Consider the following 18,059-nt stretch of genomic DNA (forward strand, 5'->3'; position numbering starts at 1 on the left):
ACTGAGTGACTCATCTACAATTTTAAAATCAGATGTGTCCATTTTATGTAAGAAATATAAAGAGCTTTATTACTTAGTTAGCCTTTAAAATAGGAACTTCAAGTTCTTTTAATTATTGTTTCTTAGTCCTTAAAACATTTTAATTTCATAATTTAAATGAAGAGTTTCCAGCAAAGTATAATCAAAATTCTTATCATTTAAAATTTATTCGATTCTAGAATTCTGATCAATAGTTTTGCAGATACACAAATAAAAAATGAGACCATTAATGTAAAATGTAGGCAAAATATCAATAAATAGCATTCAAATATACCTGCATTAAAAATGTCCTGTCTTTGTAGTTATTTATGTTTATGAAGAACAAAAACTTAAAATAAACACCAAAGGATACAGGAAAATTTTCCATAATCATTTCTTAGCCTATATTTTAACTTTATGAAACAAAGTAGCACACAGTATTTCTACTGAGCAGACTCTCAAATTATGATTGATCTTAAAGAAGTGATAAAAGTTGACATGATAGTCAAAAAGAGGTAAAACAGTAAGAATCTGCAGCACAATAATATTAGTAAATAAATAAACTAAGACTTTCGAAGTGAAGAAGCAAATGAAGAAAGGGGATGAAATTCCAAATGAGAGTAAAGTGTGCAGTATAATAAAATAACTTATCAGTTTTTTGTCTTGAAATATTTATTCACTACAAATTCAAAATGCCTCATAACAATAAAACTCACTGATAAACTATCTTTGAATATGTGCCAAATTTAAATGATTAGAAAATTATTAGTAATCTTTAAAAATTAAAGTATATAAACTAATAACATTAAGAGTATTTCAAAAAGTTTGTGAAGTAGTAAAATTTAATAATAATGCTCATTTTCTACAAATTTGTGAAGTACCCTTGTATGACTTCAACTACATTCAAAAAACAGTCATACAACTACTTACATAAAGGTATTCTTTTCTCTAAATTATGTTAACTGTTCCTTGAAAGAATTATTTAAAATGAAATATTCATTTTGAAAGACAGAGATGAAATAGAGAAAGGAAACATAAATATCAGTCTCACCCTAATGGATGCCTTATTACAACAAACTTTGTTGATAGCAAGCCACGTGGGCAAATCCAACATATTCTGGAGCACCTCTTCATCCAACTCCAAATTCTTCAGTTCACCTTCTCCTTTAAGAGTACTTAGATTTATCTTGTCAGGAGATAAATTTTTGGTAAACCTAAAAGAGAAGATATGTTGATATTTATTTTAGTGTCAGTTACTGTAATTCATAGTCATAAATATACAGAGCATTAAAAATTTAATAGCAGAACTAAGAACCACAGAACCACAGTGATAAGTTACACTTAAAAAAATGTTTATTTTCATCTACTTCAAAGTCAAAGGAACAGAGACAAAGATGTAGGTAGTACATTTACTGCCTCACATCCCAAATGCCTGGAATAGTCAGGGCTGGAACAGGCTGAAAGTAGGAGTACAAAATGCCATCCCACATGAGTGGCAGAGACCTATGCACTTAACTCATCATCTGCCTCCTAGGATTCATTATCAGGAAACTGGATTAGAAGTGAAGGAGCTGGGCTTGAACCAGGTACTCTGATACATCATGCAGGAATATCAAGCAGCAACGTAACCCACTATGCTACAATGCCATCCTGGCTCTATTTTAATCTACATCCAATGTTTTTTTTTTTCATTGTTTTGATATCTCATATCTATAACTTCATGCAAAGCCTACAATTTTCAGGGCTTATATTTGAAAATCATATTCCCATATATAATGAAGCAATGGTTCTTACTGCCTTCGAACTGCCTGTTTAGTGGGCATCCACTATCTTCAAGGCACTATGCAAGAGGGAAGATGGCTTGAGTTATATTCTATTACATCTTACTCATTTCACTAGAGATCACATCACAGAAGTGGATAGTCCTACACTATTAGGCAACCTACAGAGAAGAGGATGAGAGAAACCCTTTTAGCAGCACCAGCAGCAGCAGCAGCAGCAGCAGCAGCAGCAGCAGATGTCATTCATCATCTTAAGAAAGAAGATGATCAATGGATATTCATATTCTTTTTAAAATCACCCACTGATTCCTGGTATTAAAAATGGACCCTAATCACTCCAGGCATAAATTATGGAACATAATCTCAGTTCTTAAAAGGTCTCTGAGGAAGGGGATTATACAATTATATTTAGCAGCTGATTTTTGTGTTTTATGTGGGACTTTTAAAAACAACAATTATTTAGGATATTGAATTAGTGGTATGTATCTCTTATTCCTTCTCTAGGAGTTAGGTGCTTAAAGAAAATGTCAACAGTTAAAAGGAAACTGCACCATGAATCCTAGCTAAAGAATTCAAGTTCTCTATAATGGTTTAAAACAAAAGTCCAATGAGGCGGTTCCAAGACGGCAGAGTAGGAAGGGAACTTACGGCTCTAGCCCAGGAGAAGATAGATTTAAAAAATTGTAGAGAGTGTAGTCTCATGGAAGAGTTAGGGAGAAAACTCTTTCGAAATTAGAGGGACACAAAAGACCTAGGTGGAGGGCGTGGACACCCACAACTCTGGACTCCAGCAGCCAAGAGCTTAAGTAACAGCATTGGAAAGTAAGGTAAGACCAGACCACAGTAGCCCAAGCCACTGGTGATAAAGATACAGGAAGAGCCTAGAGGGAACTCGGCTTGGAGCCCCGTGGGGGATAATGGAACTGCCAAACTAGAGGAGAAAAAAACATAAAAAAGGATGGGATGGACACATTTCTTTCTCTCCCATTATTTTACAACGACATCAGGTAACAAGCCGACAGAGCAGGGGCTATTATGGACATACATAACAGCTGGACCGGCTCTTGTCTGTGCCCAGCAACCAGCCGAGTAGAGACTCCTCACGCTGATGGGGAGAACTAACAGAGGGCTAAGAGCTTGTGAGTGTGTGAGGCTTTTGAACTGGACTGTGAAAAAAAAAACTAAGGGTGTGTAGGAGGACTCACAGTGTGGCTGGGCTTTGGGCAGTCACAGTGGGAGACTCCATAAGCTCAGGGCTTCCTAGTTACCTGGTAAGAGACATTGCTGGGGGATTTGAACTTACACTGAGGACTGAACAGATCCTTTGGTCCTTGGGAAAGGGCAGACGAATATTATACCCACTGGGGCTAGTGCTCCAGCACTGGTCTCCTTTGAGGAGAAGACCACAACTGAGCAGAATAAATTTCCCTCCTGATTAAAAAAAGAGAGAGAGGTTTACCACGTCAAACCTGGGTGTGTCACCTTAGGCACAACCTTCACCCTGAAGAAATGAACAGAGCTCCCTGGCCACAGCCAGAAGCCTCTAACTATTCACTGAAAGCAGATATTCCACTTATCTACAGAGTCATAGTACAAAGATAAAATCTGCCACAGCAAAAAAAAAAAAAAAAGAGGAAGAAGAAGAAGAGGGAAGAGGGAAGAGGGAGGAGGGAGGAGGGAGGAGGAGGAAGAGGAAGAGGAGGAGGAGGAGGAGGAGGAGGAGGAGGAAGAGAAACCGACAAGGATCTCCATAACCAAACAACAAACACACCAATTCAAGAAACAAGATTAAGGAAGACAACATGATGCCCCAAAAAGAACACAACATTTCAATACGAAATTGTGACCATGATGAGATGGAAGACATGCAAAAATGGAATTCAAAATATTGATTATAAGATTCCACAGATGTAATAACAAAGCAAATACAAGAAATACTAAAATTCATACAGGACATGAAAGAAAATTTCTCCCATGAAATTGGAATCTTAAAGAGAAGTCAAAATGAAATGAAGAACTCAATAAAAAATAAATAAAAAATGCGATGGAGAGCCTTAACAACAGAATCGGTGAAGAAGAAAGAATATCCAACTTAGAAGACAAAGCACAGGAAATTATACAGTCAAAACAAAGACAAGAAGAGGAAATTAGAAAACTAAAAAACACTGTTGGGAAACTACAGGATACTAAAAAAGAAAAGACCCAACATATGGATTCTAGGAGTCCATGAAGGTGTGGAGAGAGAGGGAGGATTAGAAGGCATTATAGTGAAATAATAACAGAAAATTTTCCTAATTTGGAGAAAAAAAGGGATATCCAGGTACAGGAAGCACATAGAACTCCTAATAGACATGACCAGAAAAGATCTTTGCCAAGACGCACTGTAGTCAAACTCACAATGGTAAAACAGAAAGAGAAGATTCTAAAATGTGCATAAGAGAAATGCCAGATTACTTTCAGATGATCTCCAATTAGACTCACAATGCCATCTCATCAGAAACCCTACAGCCAGGCAGGTACCATGGCTCACTTGGTTAATCCTCCACCTGCAACACCGGCATCCCATATGGGCACTGGGTTCTAGTCCTGGTTGCTCCTCTTCCAGTCCAGCTCTCTGCTGTGGCCTGGGAGGGCAGCAGAGGATGGCCCAAGTGCTTGGGCCCTGCAGCCACATGGGAGACCAGGAGGAAGCATCTGGATCCTGGCTTCGGATCGGCATAGTTCTGGCTGTAGTGGCCATTTGGGGGGTGAACCAATGGAAGGAAGACCTTTCTCTCTGTCTCTCACACTAACTCTGTCAAATAAAAAAACAAACAAACAAAAACAACCCTACAGCCTAGGAGAATGGCGAGATATAGTCCAAATCTTAAGAGAAAAAAAAACTGTCAACCCAGAATACTGTAGCCTGCGAAGATCTCATTTATGAATGAAAGTGAAATAAAGAAATTCCATAACAAACAGAAATTGAAAGAATTTGTCACCACCCATCCAGCCCTACAAAAGATGCTTAAGGATGTGTTGCACACAGAAACATAGAAACATGGTCATCACAATGAAAGAAAGTAAAGGAAGAAAATCTCCCGATTTAAGTTCAAAGGAAATTCAAAGTAAAAAACAGCAATGTGTTTGGAAAAATGGCAGGGCAAAGTCATTACTTAACAGTCACCTTGAGGGGAGGTTCCAAGATGGTGGAATAGGGAGGGAGATCACTGATAGTCCAGGAAAAGATAAGTTTACTAAAAGTGGAGATAGTATAGTCTCAGGAACAGTCTTAAGGAAAAAACTGCAGAAGAATCTCTTCGGGAATTAGAGCCCAGAACTGGATGGCTTCACTGCTGAATTCTACCAGACATTTAAAGAACTAACTCCAGCCGGCGCCGCAGCTCACTTGGCTAATCCTCCACCTGTGGCGCCAGCACCCCGAGTTCTAGTCCTGGTTAGGGCGCCTGATTCTGTCCCAGTTGCTCCTCTTCCAGTCCAGCTCTCTGCTGTGGCCCGGGAAGGCAGTGGAGGATGGCCCAAGTGCTTGGGCCCTGCAACCGAATGGGAGACCAGGAGGAAGCACCTGGCTCAAGGATGAAATACAAATGACCAATAGACTCATAAAAAGATGCTCAGGATCACTAGCCATCATGGAAATGCAAATAAAAACCACAATGACATTTCACCTTACTCCTGTCAGAATGGCTATCATCCAAAAATCAAAAAATAACTAATGCTAGTAGAAATGTAAAAAAAAAAAAAAAAAAAAACAGTACCCTATTACACTGTTGCTAGGAATGTAAACTAGTACAACCATTATGGAAGACAGTATGGAGATTCCTCAGAAATTCACCAGAAAATTCATCTCCCATATGACCCAGCCATTCCACTGCTGGGAATATACCCAAAGGAAATGGAATCTACATATGAAAGAGACACCTGTTCCGGCATGTTTATAGTAGTGCAAAACACAACAGCTAAGATACTGAATCAACCCAGATGTCTATCAACTGATGACTAGAAAAAGAAAATGTGGTATATACACATTATGGAATACTACTCAGCCTCAATTGAGATGGAATCCCCTGTTTTGCAACAAAAGGGATGCAACTAGAGACAATTATGCTTAGTGAAATAAGCCAAACCCAGGAAGACAAATATATGTTTTCTTTGATTTGTAGTACCTAAGTATATATTACACTCTAAAAAATCCTTATATATATGAGCAAAATTGACATCTTGTGATATCTGATTATTTTTTACTACCCTTGTCTATATTTCTGTGAAACAGTGGTCTTTCTACTTTTTACTTGCAGACTTCTTTATTTAGATGAACATTAAGCCTGTAATTATAAAGTAAATTGAAAGAACATTACTGTAAAAAGTTAAAAGAAAAAAGAATGAAGAAGGAAGGAAGGTATGAGGGAAGGAAGGATGAAAGTATTGTTATATTGCTAGAATCATATTTATGAAATCAGTTCTCTTTACATCAACAGACAAAATATCTAGCAAATGATAATAATAAATGGAAGGTTTAATTTAAAATACTTTCATATATTATTTAATTCTCAAAACAACCCTAAAAATTAAAAAATATTAACTTTACCCATCAGGTACTTTTTTTTTTCCTTGAGGTCATTTTCCATTCTTTTTTTTTGTTGTTGTTATTTACTAAATATAAATTTCCAAAGTACAGTTTATGGATTACATTGGCTTCCCCCCCATAATTTCCTTCCCACTCAAGCCCCTCCCATCTCCCATTCCATTCACAAGATTCATTTTCAATTCTCTTTATATACAGAAGATCGATTCAGTATATACTAACTAAAGATTTCATCAGTTTGCACCCACACAGAAACACAAAGTGTAAAAATACTGTTTCAGTACTAGTTATAGCATTACTTCACATTGGACAACACATACGCAGTGAGTCCTGTTTTGTTTTGTTTTGACAGGCAGAGTGGATAGTGTGAGAGAGAGAGACAGAGAGAACAGAGAGAAAGGTCTTCCTTTGCCGTTGGTTCACCCTCCAATGGCCACTGCGGCCAGTGCATCGCACTGATCTGAAGCCAGGAGCCAGGTGCTTCTCCTGGCCTCCCATGAGGGTGCAGGACCCAAGCACTTGGGCCGTCCTCCACTGCACTCCCGGGCCACAACAGAGAGCTGGCCTGGAAGTGGGGCAACCGGGACAGAATCCGGCACCCTGACCAGGACTAGAATCCGGTGTGCCAGCACCGCAAGGCGGAGGATTAGCCTAGTGAGCCATGACGCCGGCCTCCTGTTATTGACTTAACAATTTGACACTCTTGTTTCTGGCGTCAGAAATCTCCCTAGGCTCTAGTCATGAGTTGCCAAGGCTATGGAAGTCTTTCGGGTTCAGCCTTAAGGGCTGATTCTGAGGCCAGAGTGCTATTTAGGACATCTGCCATTCTTTGAGTCTGCTGTGTATCCCGCTTCGCATGTTGGATCGTTCTCTCCCTTTTTGATTCTATCATTTAGTATTAGCAGACACTAGTCTTGTTTGTGTGATCCCTTTGACTCTTAGACCTATCAGTGTGATCAACTGTGAACTGAAGTTGATCACTTGGACTAGTACGATGGCATTCATACATGCCACATTGATGGGATTGTATTGGAATCCTCTGGCACGTTTCCAACTCCACCATCTGGGGCAAGTCCGATTGAGCATGTCCCAAATTGTACATCTCCTCTCTCTCTTATTCCCACTCTTATATTTAACAGGGATCACTTTTCAGTTAAATTTAAACACCTAAGAATAACTGTGTGTTAATTACAGAGTTCAACCAACGGTACTAGAACAAAAAAAAATACTAAAATGGATAAAGTATTACATTGTACATCAACCGTCAGGACAAGAGCTGATCAAGTCACTGTTTCTCATAGTGTCCATTTCACTTCAACAAGTTTCCTCTTTGGTGCTCAGTTAGTTGTCGTCGATTAGGGAGAACATATGATATTTGTCCCTTTGGGACTGGCTTAATTCACTCAGCATGATGTTTTCCAAATTCCTCCATCTTGTTGCAAATGACCGGTTTTCAATGTTTTTGACTGCTGTATAGTATTCTATAGAGTACATGTCCCATAATTTCTTTATCCAGTCTACTGTTGATGGGCATTTGGGTTGGTTCCAGATCTTAGCTATTGTGAATTGAGCTGCAATAAACATTAATGTGCAGACTTCTTTTTTGTTTGCCAATTTAATTTCCTTTGGGTAAATTCCAAGGAGTGGGATGGCTGGGTTGAATGGTAGGGTTATATTCAGGTTTCTGAGGAATCTCCAGACTGACTTCCATTGTGGTTTTTATTTGCATTTCCCTAATGGTTAGTGATCCTGAACATTTTTTCATGTATCTGTTTGACATTTGGATTTCCTCTTTTGAAAAATGTCTATTGAGGTCCTTGGCCCATCTCTTAAGTGGGTTGTTTGTTTTGATGTTGTGGAGTTTCTTGATTTCATTGTAGATTTGGTTATCAACCCTTTATCTGTTGTGTAGTTTGCAAATACTTTTTCCAATTCTGTCGGTTGCCTCTTCACTCTCCTGACTGTTTCTTTTGCAGTACAGAAACTTCTCAATTTGATGCAATCCCAATAGTTAATTTTGGTTTTGACTGCCTGTGCCTCCGGGGTCTTTTCCAAGAAGTCTTTGCCAGTACCTATATCTTGCAGGATTTCTCCAATGCTCTGTAATAATTTGATGGTGTCGGGTCATAGATTTAAGTCTTTAATCTATGTTGAGTGGATTTTTGTGTAAGGTGAAAGGTAGGGGTCTTGCTTCGTGATTCTGCACGTGGAAATCCAGTTTTCCCAGCACCATTTATTGAATACACTGTTCTTACTCCAGGAATTGGTTTTAGATCCTTGATCAAATATAAGTTGGCTGTAGATGTTTGGATTGATTTCTGGTGTTTCTATTCTGTTCCATTGGTCTATCCATCTGTTTCTGCACCAGTACCATGCTGTTTTGATAACAACTGCCCTGTAGTATGTCCTGAAATCTGGTATTGTGATGCCTCCGGCTTTGTTTTTGTTGTACAAGATTGCTTTAGCTATTCGAGGTCTCCTGTGTCTCCATATGAATTTCAGCATCATTTTTTCCAGATCTGTGGGGACCCATGAGCCGGCCATGGGCCCACATGCTAAGGCTTGGCTTGCTGATCATTGGCATTAGTTACTGCTGTGTGCATGTTTATGGTTTCTGTTGAGCTGCGATATCGGGACATTTCCATAACCCCAGGCTAGAGTCAAAACAACTATGGCCTTGGGGCTTCCCATACTTCTTTTCCCACTGACCAAGACTGAGAAAACACCAGGTGGAAGCTTGTTGTTAGCACCCGAGTTGCCTGCTACGTGACCAGGAGCTTGATTGGATAAAGGCGCGTGATCACCTTTATGGTTGGACAAGGAGCGCATGGACTGTGCGTGATCAGGCACCGGACTGGAGCACCGCCGCATGGATGTAGCATGGACTAAGCTTGCATTACATGCTTCTGCAAGGATATACTATATAAGCCATTTGTGAAATAGTAACGGGTGCTTCCCCTTTCTTTCGGAGCTCCCCTTGCTCAAGGGTTTCTTTTTCTATCCTGTTTAAATAAAAGTCTACTGAAGACCGATCAGCTGGGAGCAGTGTCGTTCCTTTGCGGGCAAGGGAGCGACAAGATCTGAGGTGGTCTTCGGTATCTTGATTGGTATTGCATTGAATCTATAAATTGCTTTGGGAGAATGGACATTTTGATGATATTGATTCTTCCAATCCATGAGATGGAAGAATTTTCCATTTTTTGGTATCCTCTTCTATTTCTTTCTTTAAGGTTTTGTAATTTTCATCATAGAGATCCTTAACGTCTTTGGTTAAGTTTATTCCAAGGTATTTGATTGTTTTTGTAGCTATTGTGAATGGGATTGATCTTAGAAGTTCTTCCTCAGCAGTGGCATTGCCTGTGTATACAAGTGCTGTTGATTTTTGTGCATTGATTTTATACCCTGCTACTTTGCCAAACTCTTCTATGAGTTCCAATAGTCTCTTAGTAGAGTTCTTTGGGTCCCCTAAATAAAGAATAATATCATCTACAAAGAGGGATAGTTTGAGTTCTTCCTTCCCAATTTGTATCCCTTTAATTTCTTTTTCTTGCCTTATGGCTCTGGCTAAAACTTCCAGAACTATATTGAATAGCAGTGGTGAGAGTGGGCATCCCTGTCTGGTACCAGATCTCAGTGGAAATGCTTCCAACTTTTCCCCATTCAATAGGATGTTGGCCATAGGTTTTTCATAAATTGCTTTGATTGTATTGAGGAATGTTCCTTCCATACCCAGTTTGCTTAGAGTTTTCATCATGAAAGGGTATTGTATTTTATCAAATACTTTCTCGGCGTCTATTGAGATAATCATATGGTTTTTCTTCTGCAGTCTGTTAATGTGGTGTATCACATTGATTGTTTTACAAACATTGAACCATCCCTGCATACCAGGGATAAATCCCACTTGGTCTGGGTGGATGATCTTTCTGATGTGTTGTTGCATTCTATTGGCCAGAATTTTATTGAGGATATTTGCATATATATTTTTTTTTTAACAGGCAGAGTGGAGTGAGAGAGAGAGACATAGGGAAAGGTCTTCCTTTTTGCTGTTGGTTCACTCTCCAATGGCCACCGCGGCCAGCGCGCTGCGGCCAGCGCACTGCGCTGATCCAATGGCAGTAGCGAGGCACTTGTCCTGGTCTCCCATGGGATGCAGGGCCCAAGTACTTGGGCCATCCTCCACTGCATTCCCTGGCCACAGCAGAGAGCTAGCCTGGAAGAGGGGCAACCGGGACAGAATCCGGTGCCCTGACTGGGACTAGAACTCGGTGTGCCGGTGCCGCAAGGCGGAGGATTAGCCTAGTGAGCTGCGGTGCTGGCCTTGCATCTATGTTCATCAGGGATATTGGTCTGTAATTCTCTTTCAATGCTGCATCTTTTTCCGGCTTAGGGATTTTGGTGATGCTGGCTTCACAGAAAGAATTTGGGAGGATTCCCTCTTCTTCGATTGTTCTGAATAGTTTGAGAAGAATTGGAGTTAGTTCTTCTTTAAATGTCTGGTAGAATTTAGCAGTGAATCCATCTGGTCCTGGGCTTTTCTTTGTTGGGAGGGCCTTTATTAGTGTATCAATTTCTGTCTCAGTTATGGGTCTGTTTAGGTTTTCTTTGTCTTCCTGGTTCAATTTAGTTAGGTTGCATGTGTCTAGGAATCTATCCATTTCTGATAGATTTCCCTGTTTGCTGGCATACAAGTCCTTGTAGTAATTTCTGATGATTCTTTTTTATTGCTGTGGTGTCTGCTGTTACGTTTCCTTTTTCATCTCTGATTTTATTGATTTGGGTCTTTTCTCTTCTTTTTTTAGTTAGTTGGGCCAATGGGGTGTCAATTTTGTTTATTTTTTCAAAAAACCAGCTCCTCGTTTGGCTGATTTTTTTTGTAATTTTTTTTGGATTCAATCCTATTGATTTCTTCTCTGATTTTAATTATTTCTCTTCTCCTACTAGATGTGGGTCTGGTTTGCTGCAGATTTTCTAGATCCTTGAGATGCATTGAAAGCTCATCTATTTGGTGCCTTTCCAATTTCTTGATGTAGGCACCTATTGATATAAACTTTCCTCTTAACACTGCTTTTGCTGTATCCCATAAGTTTTGGTAAGTTGGGCTGTTATCCTCATTTACTTCGAGAAAATTTTTGATTTCTCTTTAAATTTCTTCATTCAGGAGCATGTTGTTCAATCTCCATGTGTTTGCATATGCTCCAGGGATTCCTGAGTTGCTAGTTTCCAGCTTCATTCCCCTATGGTCTGAGAAGCTGCATCGTATGATTCTAATTCTTTTGCATTTGCTGAGACTTGCTTTATGACCTAGTATGTGGTCAATCCTAGAGAAGGTTCCATGTACTGCTGAGAAGAATGTAAATGTTTTTTGTGTGGGATGAAAAGTTCTGTATATATCTGTTAGATCCATTTGGGCTATAGTGTCGTTTAAATCTACTGTCTCCTTGTTGATCTTCTGTCCTGTTGATCTGTCTATTTCTGAGAGTGGAGTATTGAAGTCTCCCAGTACTATTGTATTGGGGTCTAAGTCTCCCTTTAAGTCACTTAACAAATCTTTTAAATAAACTGATGCCCTGTAATTAGGGCATATAGATTGATAATCATTATATCTTCCTGTTGAATTGATCCCTTAATCATTATATAGTGACCCTCTTTGTCTCTCTTAACAGTTTTGTGTTAAACTTTATGTTGTCCAATATTAAGATGGCTACGCCTGCTCTTTTTTCATTTCTGTTGGCATGGTATATCTTTTTCCAGCCTTTCACTTTCAGTCTGTGTGGATCTTTGTTGGAAAGATGTGTTTCTTGTAAGCAGCAAATAGATGGGTTTTGTTTCTTAATCCAATCAGCCAATCTTTTAACTGGACAGTTCAGGCCATTAACGTTCAATGTGACTACTGATAAGTAGTAACTTTGCCCTGCCATTTGCCAAAGATATTTTCTAATATATGTTTTGAACTTCCTATGATATTTTGCTGTGAGGTTTCCTTCCTTTACCTTCTTTCATATTGATGACCCTGTTTCTTTGTTTCTGTCTGTAACACAATCTTTAAGCATCTTTGCAGGGCTGGACGAGTGGTGACAAATTCTTTCAATTTCTGTTTGCTGTGAAAGATCTTTATTTCACCTTCATTCACAAATGATAGCTTTGCAGGATATAATATTCTGGGCTGGCAGTTTTTCTCTCTTAGTACCTGGGCTATATCTTGCCATTCCCTCCTAGCTTGTAGGGTTTCTGATGAGAAGTCAGCTGTGAGTCTGATTGGAGATCCTCTGAGAGTAATCTGACGTTTCTCTCTTCCACATTTTAGGATCTTTTCTTTATGTTTCACTGCAGTGAGTTTAATTACAGCGTGTCGTGGTGAGGATCTCTTTTGGTCATGTTTATTAGGGGTTCTATGAGCTTCCTGTACTTGGATGTCTTTGTCCTTCTCCAAACCTGGGAAATTTTCTGCTAGTATCTCACTAAAAAGGCCTTCTAATCCTTTCTCCCTCTCCATGCCTTCAGGAACTCCTAGAACCCGAATGTTGGGTTTTTTAATAGTATCCTGTAGATTCCCAACAATATTTTTTAGATTTCTAATTTCCTCTTTTCTTTGGTTTGACTGTATACTTTCCTGTGCTGTCTTCTAAGTCCGATATTCTCTCCTCTGCTTCACCCATTCTGTTTTTTAGGCTCTCTAATGTGTTTGTCATTTGATCTATTGAATTCTTCATTTCATTATGATTTCTCTTCACTATCACAGTTTCATGTTCTATTAGTTGTTTCATTTCATTTTGATTCCTCCTTAATATTTCATTTTCGCAAGAGAGATTTTCTATCTTGTCCATTAAGGATTTCTGTAGTTCAAGAATTTGTTTTTGAGAACTTCTTAATGTTCTTATCATTTTTTTGATATCCACTTCTTGCATTTCTTCTATGTCATCATCTTCATAATCTTGAATTGGGGTGTCTTTTTCATTTGGCGGCATCATAGTATCTTCCTTGTTCTTGTTACCTCGGTTTCTGCGTTTGTTTGGCATATTGGAGATATTCTTTGGTTTCTTCGCTGTGGTGCTTTTTCTCATTATACTGTGACTCTAGATTAAGTGGACTGTCTGCTTTTGATGGATCCTTAGAGGCTATGATGGATGTGGCCAGAGAGCTCTGTTTGGTTCTTCAGGGTTAAGGGTGTGCCAAAGGTGACTCACCCAGATTGTTCTCTCGCTCAGTCGCTCTCTCTCTCTCTCTCTTTTTTTTTTTTTTGACTCAGTTGGGAAGTAATTCTGCACAGCTGAGTGGAATTGAGGGTAGTTGATGTATGAAATCAGGCCCCTGTGGGTATTCGTCTGCTCTACCCCTGGGACCACACAAAGAGTTTATGCAGCCCTCAGTGTGGTCTCAAATTTCTCCACAGTCTCTCACCGGGTTGCCAAGGTTACCGAGTTTGTGTACTCAGTGAGTTCTCTCGCCCCACCTCAGATTTTCAGTCTCAGTTCGTTAGCTCCACACTTTCACTAGGTACTAACCTCCTGTTATTTCTCCCCACCACAGTCAGGTTTTTCTGCTTGGCTAATGGCGGGTGCCGCTTTACATACATAAAATGGCGCCTGCTCTGTCTTGCTCGGCTTTTTAAGGTGAATGGAGAGAGAGGCTAGTGTCCATGCTGGTTCCCCTTATTTATTTGTTTTGTTCTCTCCTCCAGTCAGCCTGATGATCTTTCCCCAGGGAGGCTTCAGGCCTCATTCCCTCTAGGCTCTTTCTGCCTTTCCCCGCCAATGTCTCGAGTTACTGAGGTTTTTGTCTCACCTCCCCTTCGAGCACTGGCACGCAGACTCTGCGGCTGGGCTTCCATGTGGTGGGCAACCTTGCTCTCCCCGGAGGTCCTCTGTGTCACATCCACTAGATCTGGAAGAGTTTCCTCTGCAATTTTTTCCTGAGCCTTTTCCTGAGGCTACAGTAACTCCACTTTTATTAAACTATCTTTTCCCGGACTACCGGTATGCGCCCTCACTATTCCGCCATCTTGGCTCCGTCCCCTTCTCCCATCAGGTACTTTTTCAAAAGTGAAATTACTAAAAAACTACTGACTGACAAAAGAGTTTATCAATCTTTTACCTTTTTGAAGTTAAATATTAAAGTAAGTAAATATACTAGGTCATTAATATGCCTTACATATAGCAACAGCATCTTATATAGCAATAATATCTATCAGTACACACATGGTTTTCCACTGAGTCCAAAATAGAATTTCTTGAGCTAAATACTATCTAGATTTGTATCTTTTCACAAATTCCAACAAAGAAATAAAAAGTTCCTAATAAAACCCATAATAGAGCAAAAATGCTGGGTAATATTATTTTTACCACTAATGAGATTCAATACCATGATGTTTTCAACAGGATGACATTCCTAAGCATAGATACCCTGTCAATTCCTTGAGACAGAAAATTAGATTTAAAGGAAGTATTCATAAGAACTTACTGAGGATTTACTATTCAGACAGATACACTAGCAAGCAGTACATTCAAGGTCCCTACCCATTGTAGAGTTTTCAGTGAAACCGGTGTGAAAAAAAAAAAAAAAAGATCATAATAGCACAATTGAGAGAGAATTTAATAGAGGTCTTAGTGTGGAGCTTCTTTGTTAAACTGATATCTAAAGGATGAGTAGAGGTTACCAAGCAAAGAAAGAGGTGGGGAAGAAGGTTGGCAAGGAAAGAAAGAATATTCCAAGGAGAGGAGATAAAATGTGTAAAGATTCTGCAACAGGAGAGAACAAGGTACAAAACAGAAATGAATGTAGCAAAAAGATGATTAGAAGATAAATCTGGAAAAACAAGGGGAAGGAGAATGAGCAGATTATTTAGCACTTTGAACATTTCATTCATTCATTCAATAAATGTTACCTATTGATACCTGTAATTTAACAGGCACTGAGGATTTGAAAATGAACAAAATAGATAAAAATCTCTGCCTTCATGGAGTTTAATGGGGGAAGGCAAAGAATTAAAACAGTAAATTAAATATATAGTAAGTCAGTTTCTGATAAATAAGGAGGGGTTAAAAGGCACAACAGTAAGACAGGATATGGATGGGACAAACCTCACAGGAAAAATGATATTTGGGTTATGGTCTACAGGAAATGAAGGAGCTTGTTACACATTTATCTCGAGGAAGCATACTCTAAGCAGTGTAATAGCAAAGGCAAAAACTTGAGAATTGCACCATAGCAAGAAGGCCAGTGTGGCTAGAGAAAATGAGAAAAGCCAAGAATAGAAGGGGATGAGTTTAGAGATCTAACAGGGGACAGATCATGCAGGACCTTTTAAGCCACTTACATAAAGATTCTGGTTTCTACCTCTAGCTGAGAATGAAAGTGTCTGAACATGACTTTGACTACTATCAATCAGGTAACTTCATTTTTAAAGGATCACTCTATTGAGAATATATGAAAAGAATACAAGGATAGAAGAAAGGAGCTAAGGGAATAGACTACTGCACTAAGATGAGAGAAGATGCTGTCTTGGTCCAAAATTAAAAAGAAGAGATGAGACAGGAACAATCTAGATATACCCTGAAGTAATAACCAAAAAGATTTTATTGCACAGACTTAAAAGTCAAGGATGACACCACGGTTTTTAGTCCAAAAGTCAAAAGGTTAGAGTTCTTACAGATTTGTTTCTTGGGTTGTGTTTAAATGTTGGATCCAGGAAGTACCAGTTCTTTAAGTAAAGCTGCTAACACAAAGTCTATAGTGTTCTCCATTCTTTTTTTTTTTTTTTAAGGGTCACATTTTCACTTTTATTTAGTAAATATAAATTTCCAAAGTACAGTTTATAGATTACAATGGCTTTCCCCCACATAACTTCCCTCCCACTCGCACCCCTCCCATCTCCCGCTCCCTCTCCCATTCCATTCACATCAAGATTCATTTTCAATTCTCTTTGTATACAGAAGATCGATTCAGTATATACTAAGTAAAGATTTCATCAGTTTGCACACAGAAACACAGAGTGTAAAATACTGTTTCAGTACTAGCTATAGCATTACTTCACATTGGACAACACATTAAGGACAGATCCCACATGAGGAGTAAGTACACAGTGACTCCTGTTGTTGACTTAACAAATTGACACTCTTGTTTATGGCATCAGTAATCTCCCTCGGCTCTTGTCATGAGTTGCCAAGGCTATGGAAGCCTTTTGAGTTCGCCGACTTCGATCTTATTTAGACAAGGTCATAGTCAAAGTGGAAGTTCTCTCCTCCCTTCAGAGAAAGGTACCTCCTTCTTTGAAGTGTCCTCCATTCTAAAGACAGAAAGACACAGAATGCTGGCACTGTGGTGGCTCAGTGAGTTAAGCCACTTGTATTCAATCCTGAAGTACCAGTTTGAGTGCCAGTTGCTCCACTTCTGATCCAGCTCCCTGCTGATGTACCTGGAAAGGCAATGGAGGACGGCCCAAGTACTTGAATCCCTGCCACCATTGTGGAAGAACTAGATGGTGTCACTGGTTCCTGGCTTTGGCCTGGCCCAGCCGTGATCATCACCACCATTTGGGGAGTAACAATGGACAGACGATCTCTATTTCTTCCTCGTCAAACTCTGCCTTTCAAGTAAGAAAAAGAGGAAGGAAGGAAGGAGGGAGGGAGGGAGGGAGGGAAGGAAGGAAGGAAGGAAGGAAGGAGGGAAGGAAGGAAGGAAGGAAGGAAGGAAGGAAGGAAGGAAGAGGATAAAGGGAAAGACACTTTCTCAGCACCTGAAATGACTTTTGTACTTTGGGACACAAAAATGTTTCCCCTTATACCTTGTGAATAAACATTTCCAGGATACAAATAAAAAGTTCACCACTCTTCTAGCAATCGTCCTATAACATATTATACAGTATCAGGACAAGGAAATTCCCATCCTATGAAATCAAATTGGTTGCTTAATTTCCTATGACTTAGGTCTCAGTTTATTATCAATAGTCCATGGCATTTTAGAAGTAGGAGAAATTTCCTGCATGTTTAAGTATTGCTATGGGTTTGCAGGTATATTCAGATTTCTTTATTCTTTTTTTTTTTTTTTTTTTTTTTTTTTTTTGACGCGCAGAGTGGACAGTGAGAGAGAGAGACAGAGAGAATGGTCTTCCTTTGCCGTTGGATCACCCTCCAATGGCCGCCGCGGCCAGCGCGCTGCAGCCGGCGCACCGCGCTGATCCAATGGCAGGAGCCAGGAGCCAGGTGCTTTTCCTGGTCTCCCATGGGGTGCAGGGCCCAAGCACCTGGGCCATCCTCCACTGCACTCCTGGGCCACAGCAGAGAGCTGGCCTGGAAGAGGGGCAACCGGGACAGAATCCGGCGCCCCAACCGGGACTAGAACCCGGTGTGCCGGCGCCGCTAGGCGGAGGATTAGCCTAGTGAGCTGCGGCGCCGGCCAGATTTCTTTATTCTAACCATGTCCTTTGTCAATCAAGCTCAAATGGTGTTTCAAGAAGTCCTTTTTAATCCTTTAAACATGCCTTGTCATAGGGGGTAAAGCTGCCACCTGTGGTGACAGCATCCCATATGGGTGCTGGTTCGAGTCCCAGCTGCTCTATTTCCAATCTAGCTCTCTTCTATAGCCTGGGAAAGCTGTGAAAGATGGCCCAAGTCCTTGGACCTCTACACCCACATGGGAGACCCAGAAAAAGTTCCTGGCTCCTGGCTTCAGATGGGCGC

At 39.9% G+C, this 18,059-nt stretch overlaps 2 protein-coding genes across 12 annotated transcripts in view; both read right to left on the reverse strand.

The window, feature by feature from the left end:
• The window catches only part of BLTP3B (bridge-like lipid transfer protein family member 3B), a 138,295-nt gene that overhangs the window by 87,924 nt on the left and 32,312 nt on the right, over positions 1-18,059 (reverse strand). For all 11 annotated transcript variants that reach the window (XM_051846567.2, XM_008256938.4, XM_051846566.2 and 8 more), the window contains one exon: positions 1,070-1,232. In XM_051846567.2, the coding sequence (XP_051702527.1) occupies positions 1,070-1,232 (163 nt within the window). The remainder of the gene's footprint in view (positions 1-1,069; positions 1,233-18,059) is intronic.
• The window catches only part of DEPDC4 (DEP domain containing 4), a 109,737-nt gene continuing 92,832 nt past the window's right edge, over positions 1,155-18,059 (reverse strand). Inside the window, exon 8 of the transcript XR_011380224.1 lies at positions 1,155-8,903. The gene's annotated coding sequence lies outside the window, so the exon portion shown is untranslated. The remainder of the gene's footprint in view (positions 8,904-18,059) is intronic.

The sequence above is a fragment of the Oryctolagus cuniculus genome, chromosome 11, assembly GCF_964237555.1.
Source record: "Oryctolagus cuniculus chromosome 11, mOryCun1.1, whole genome shotgun sequence".
NCBI classification, from domain to species: domain Eukaryota; kingdom Metazoa; phylum Chordata; class Mammalia; order Lagomorpha; family Leporidae; genus Oryctolagus; species Oryctolagus cuniculus.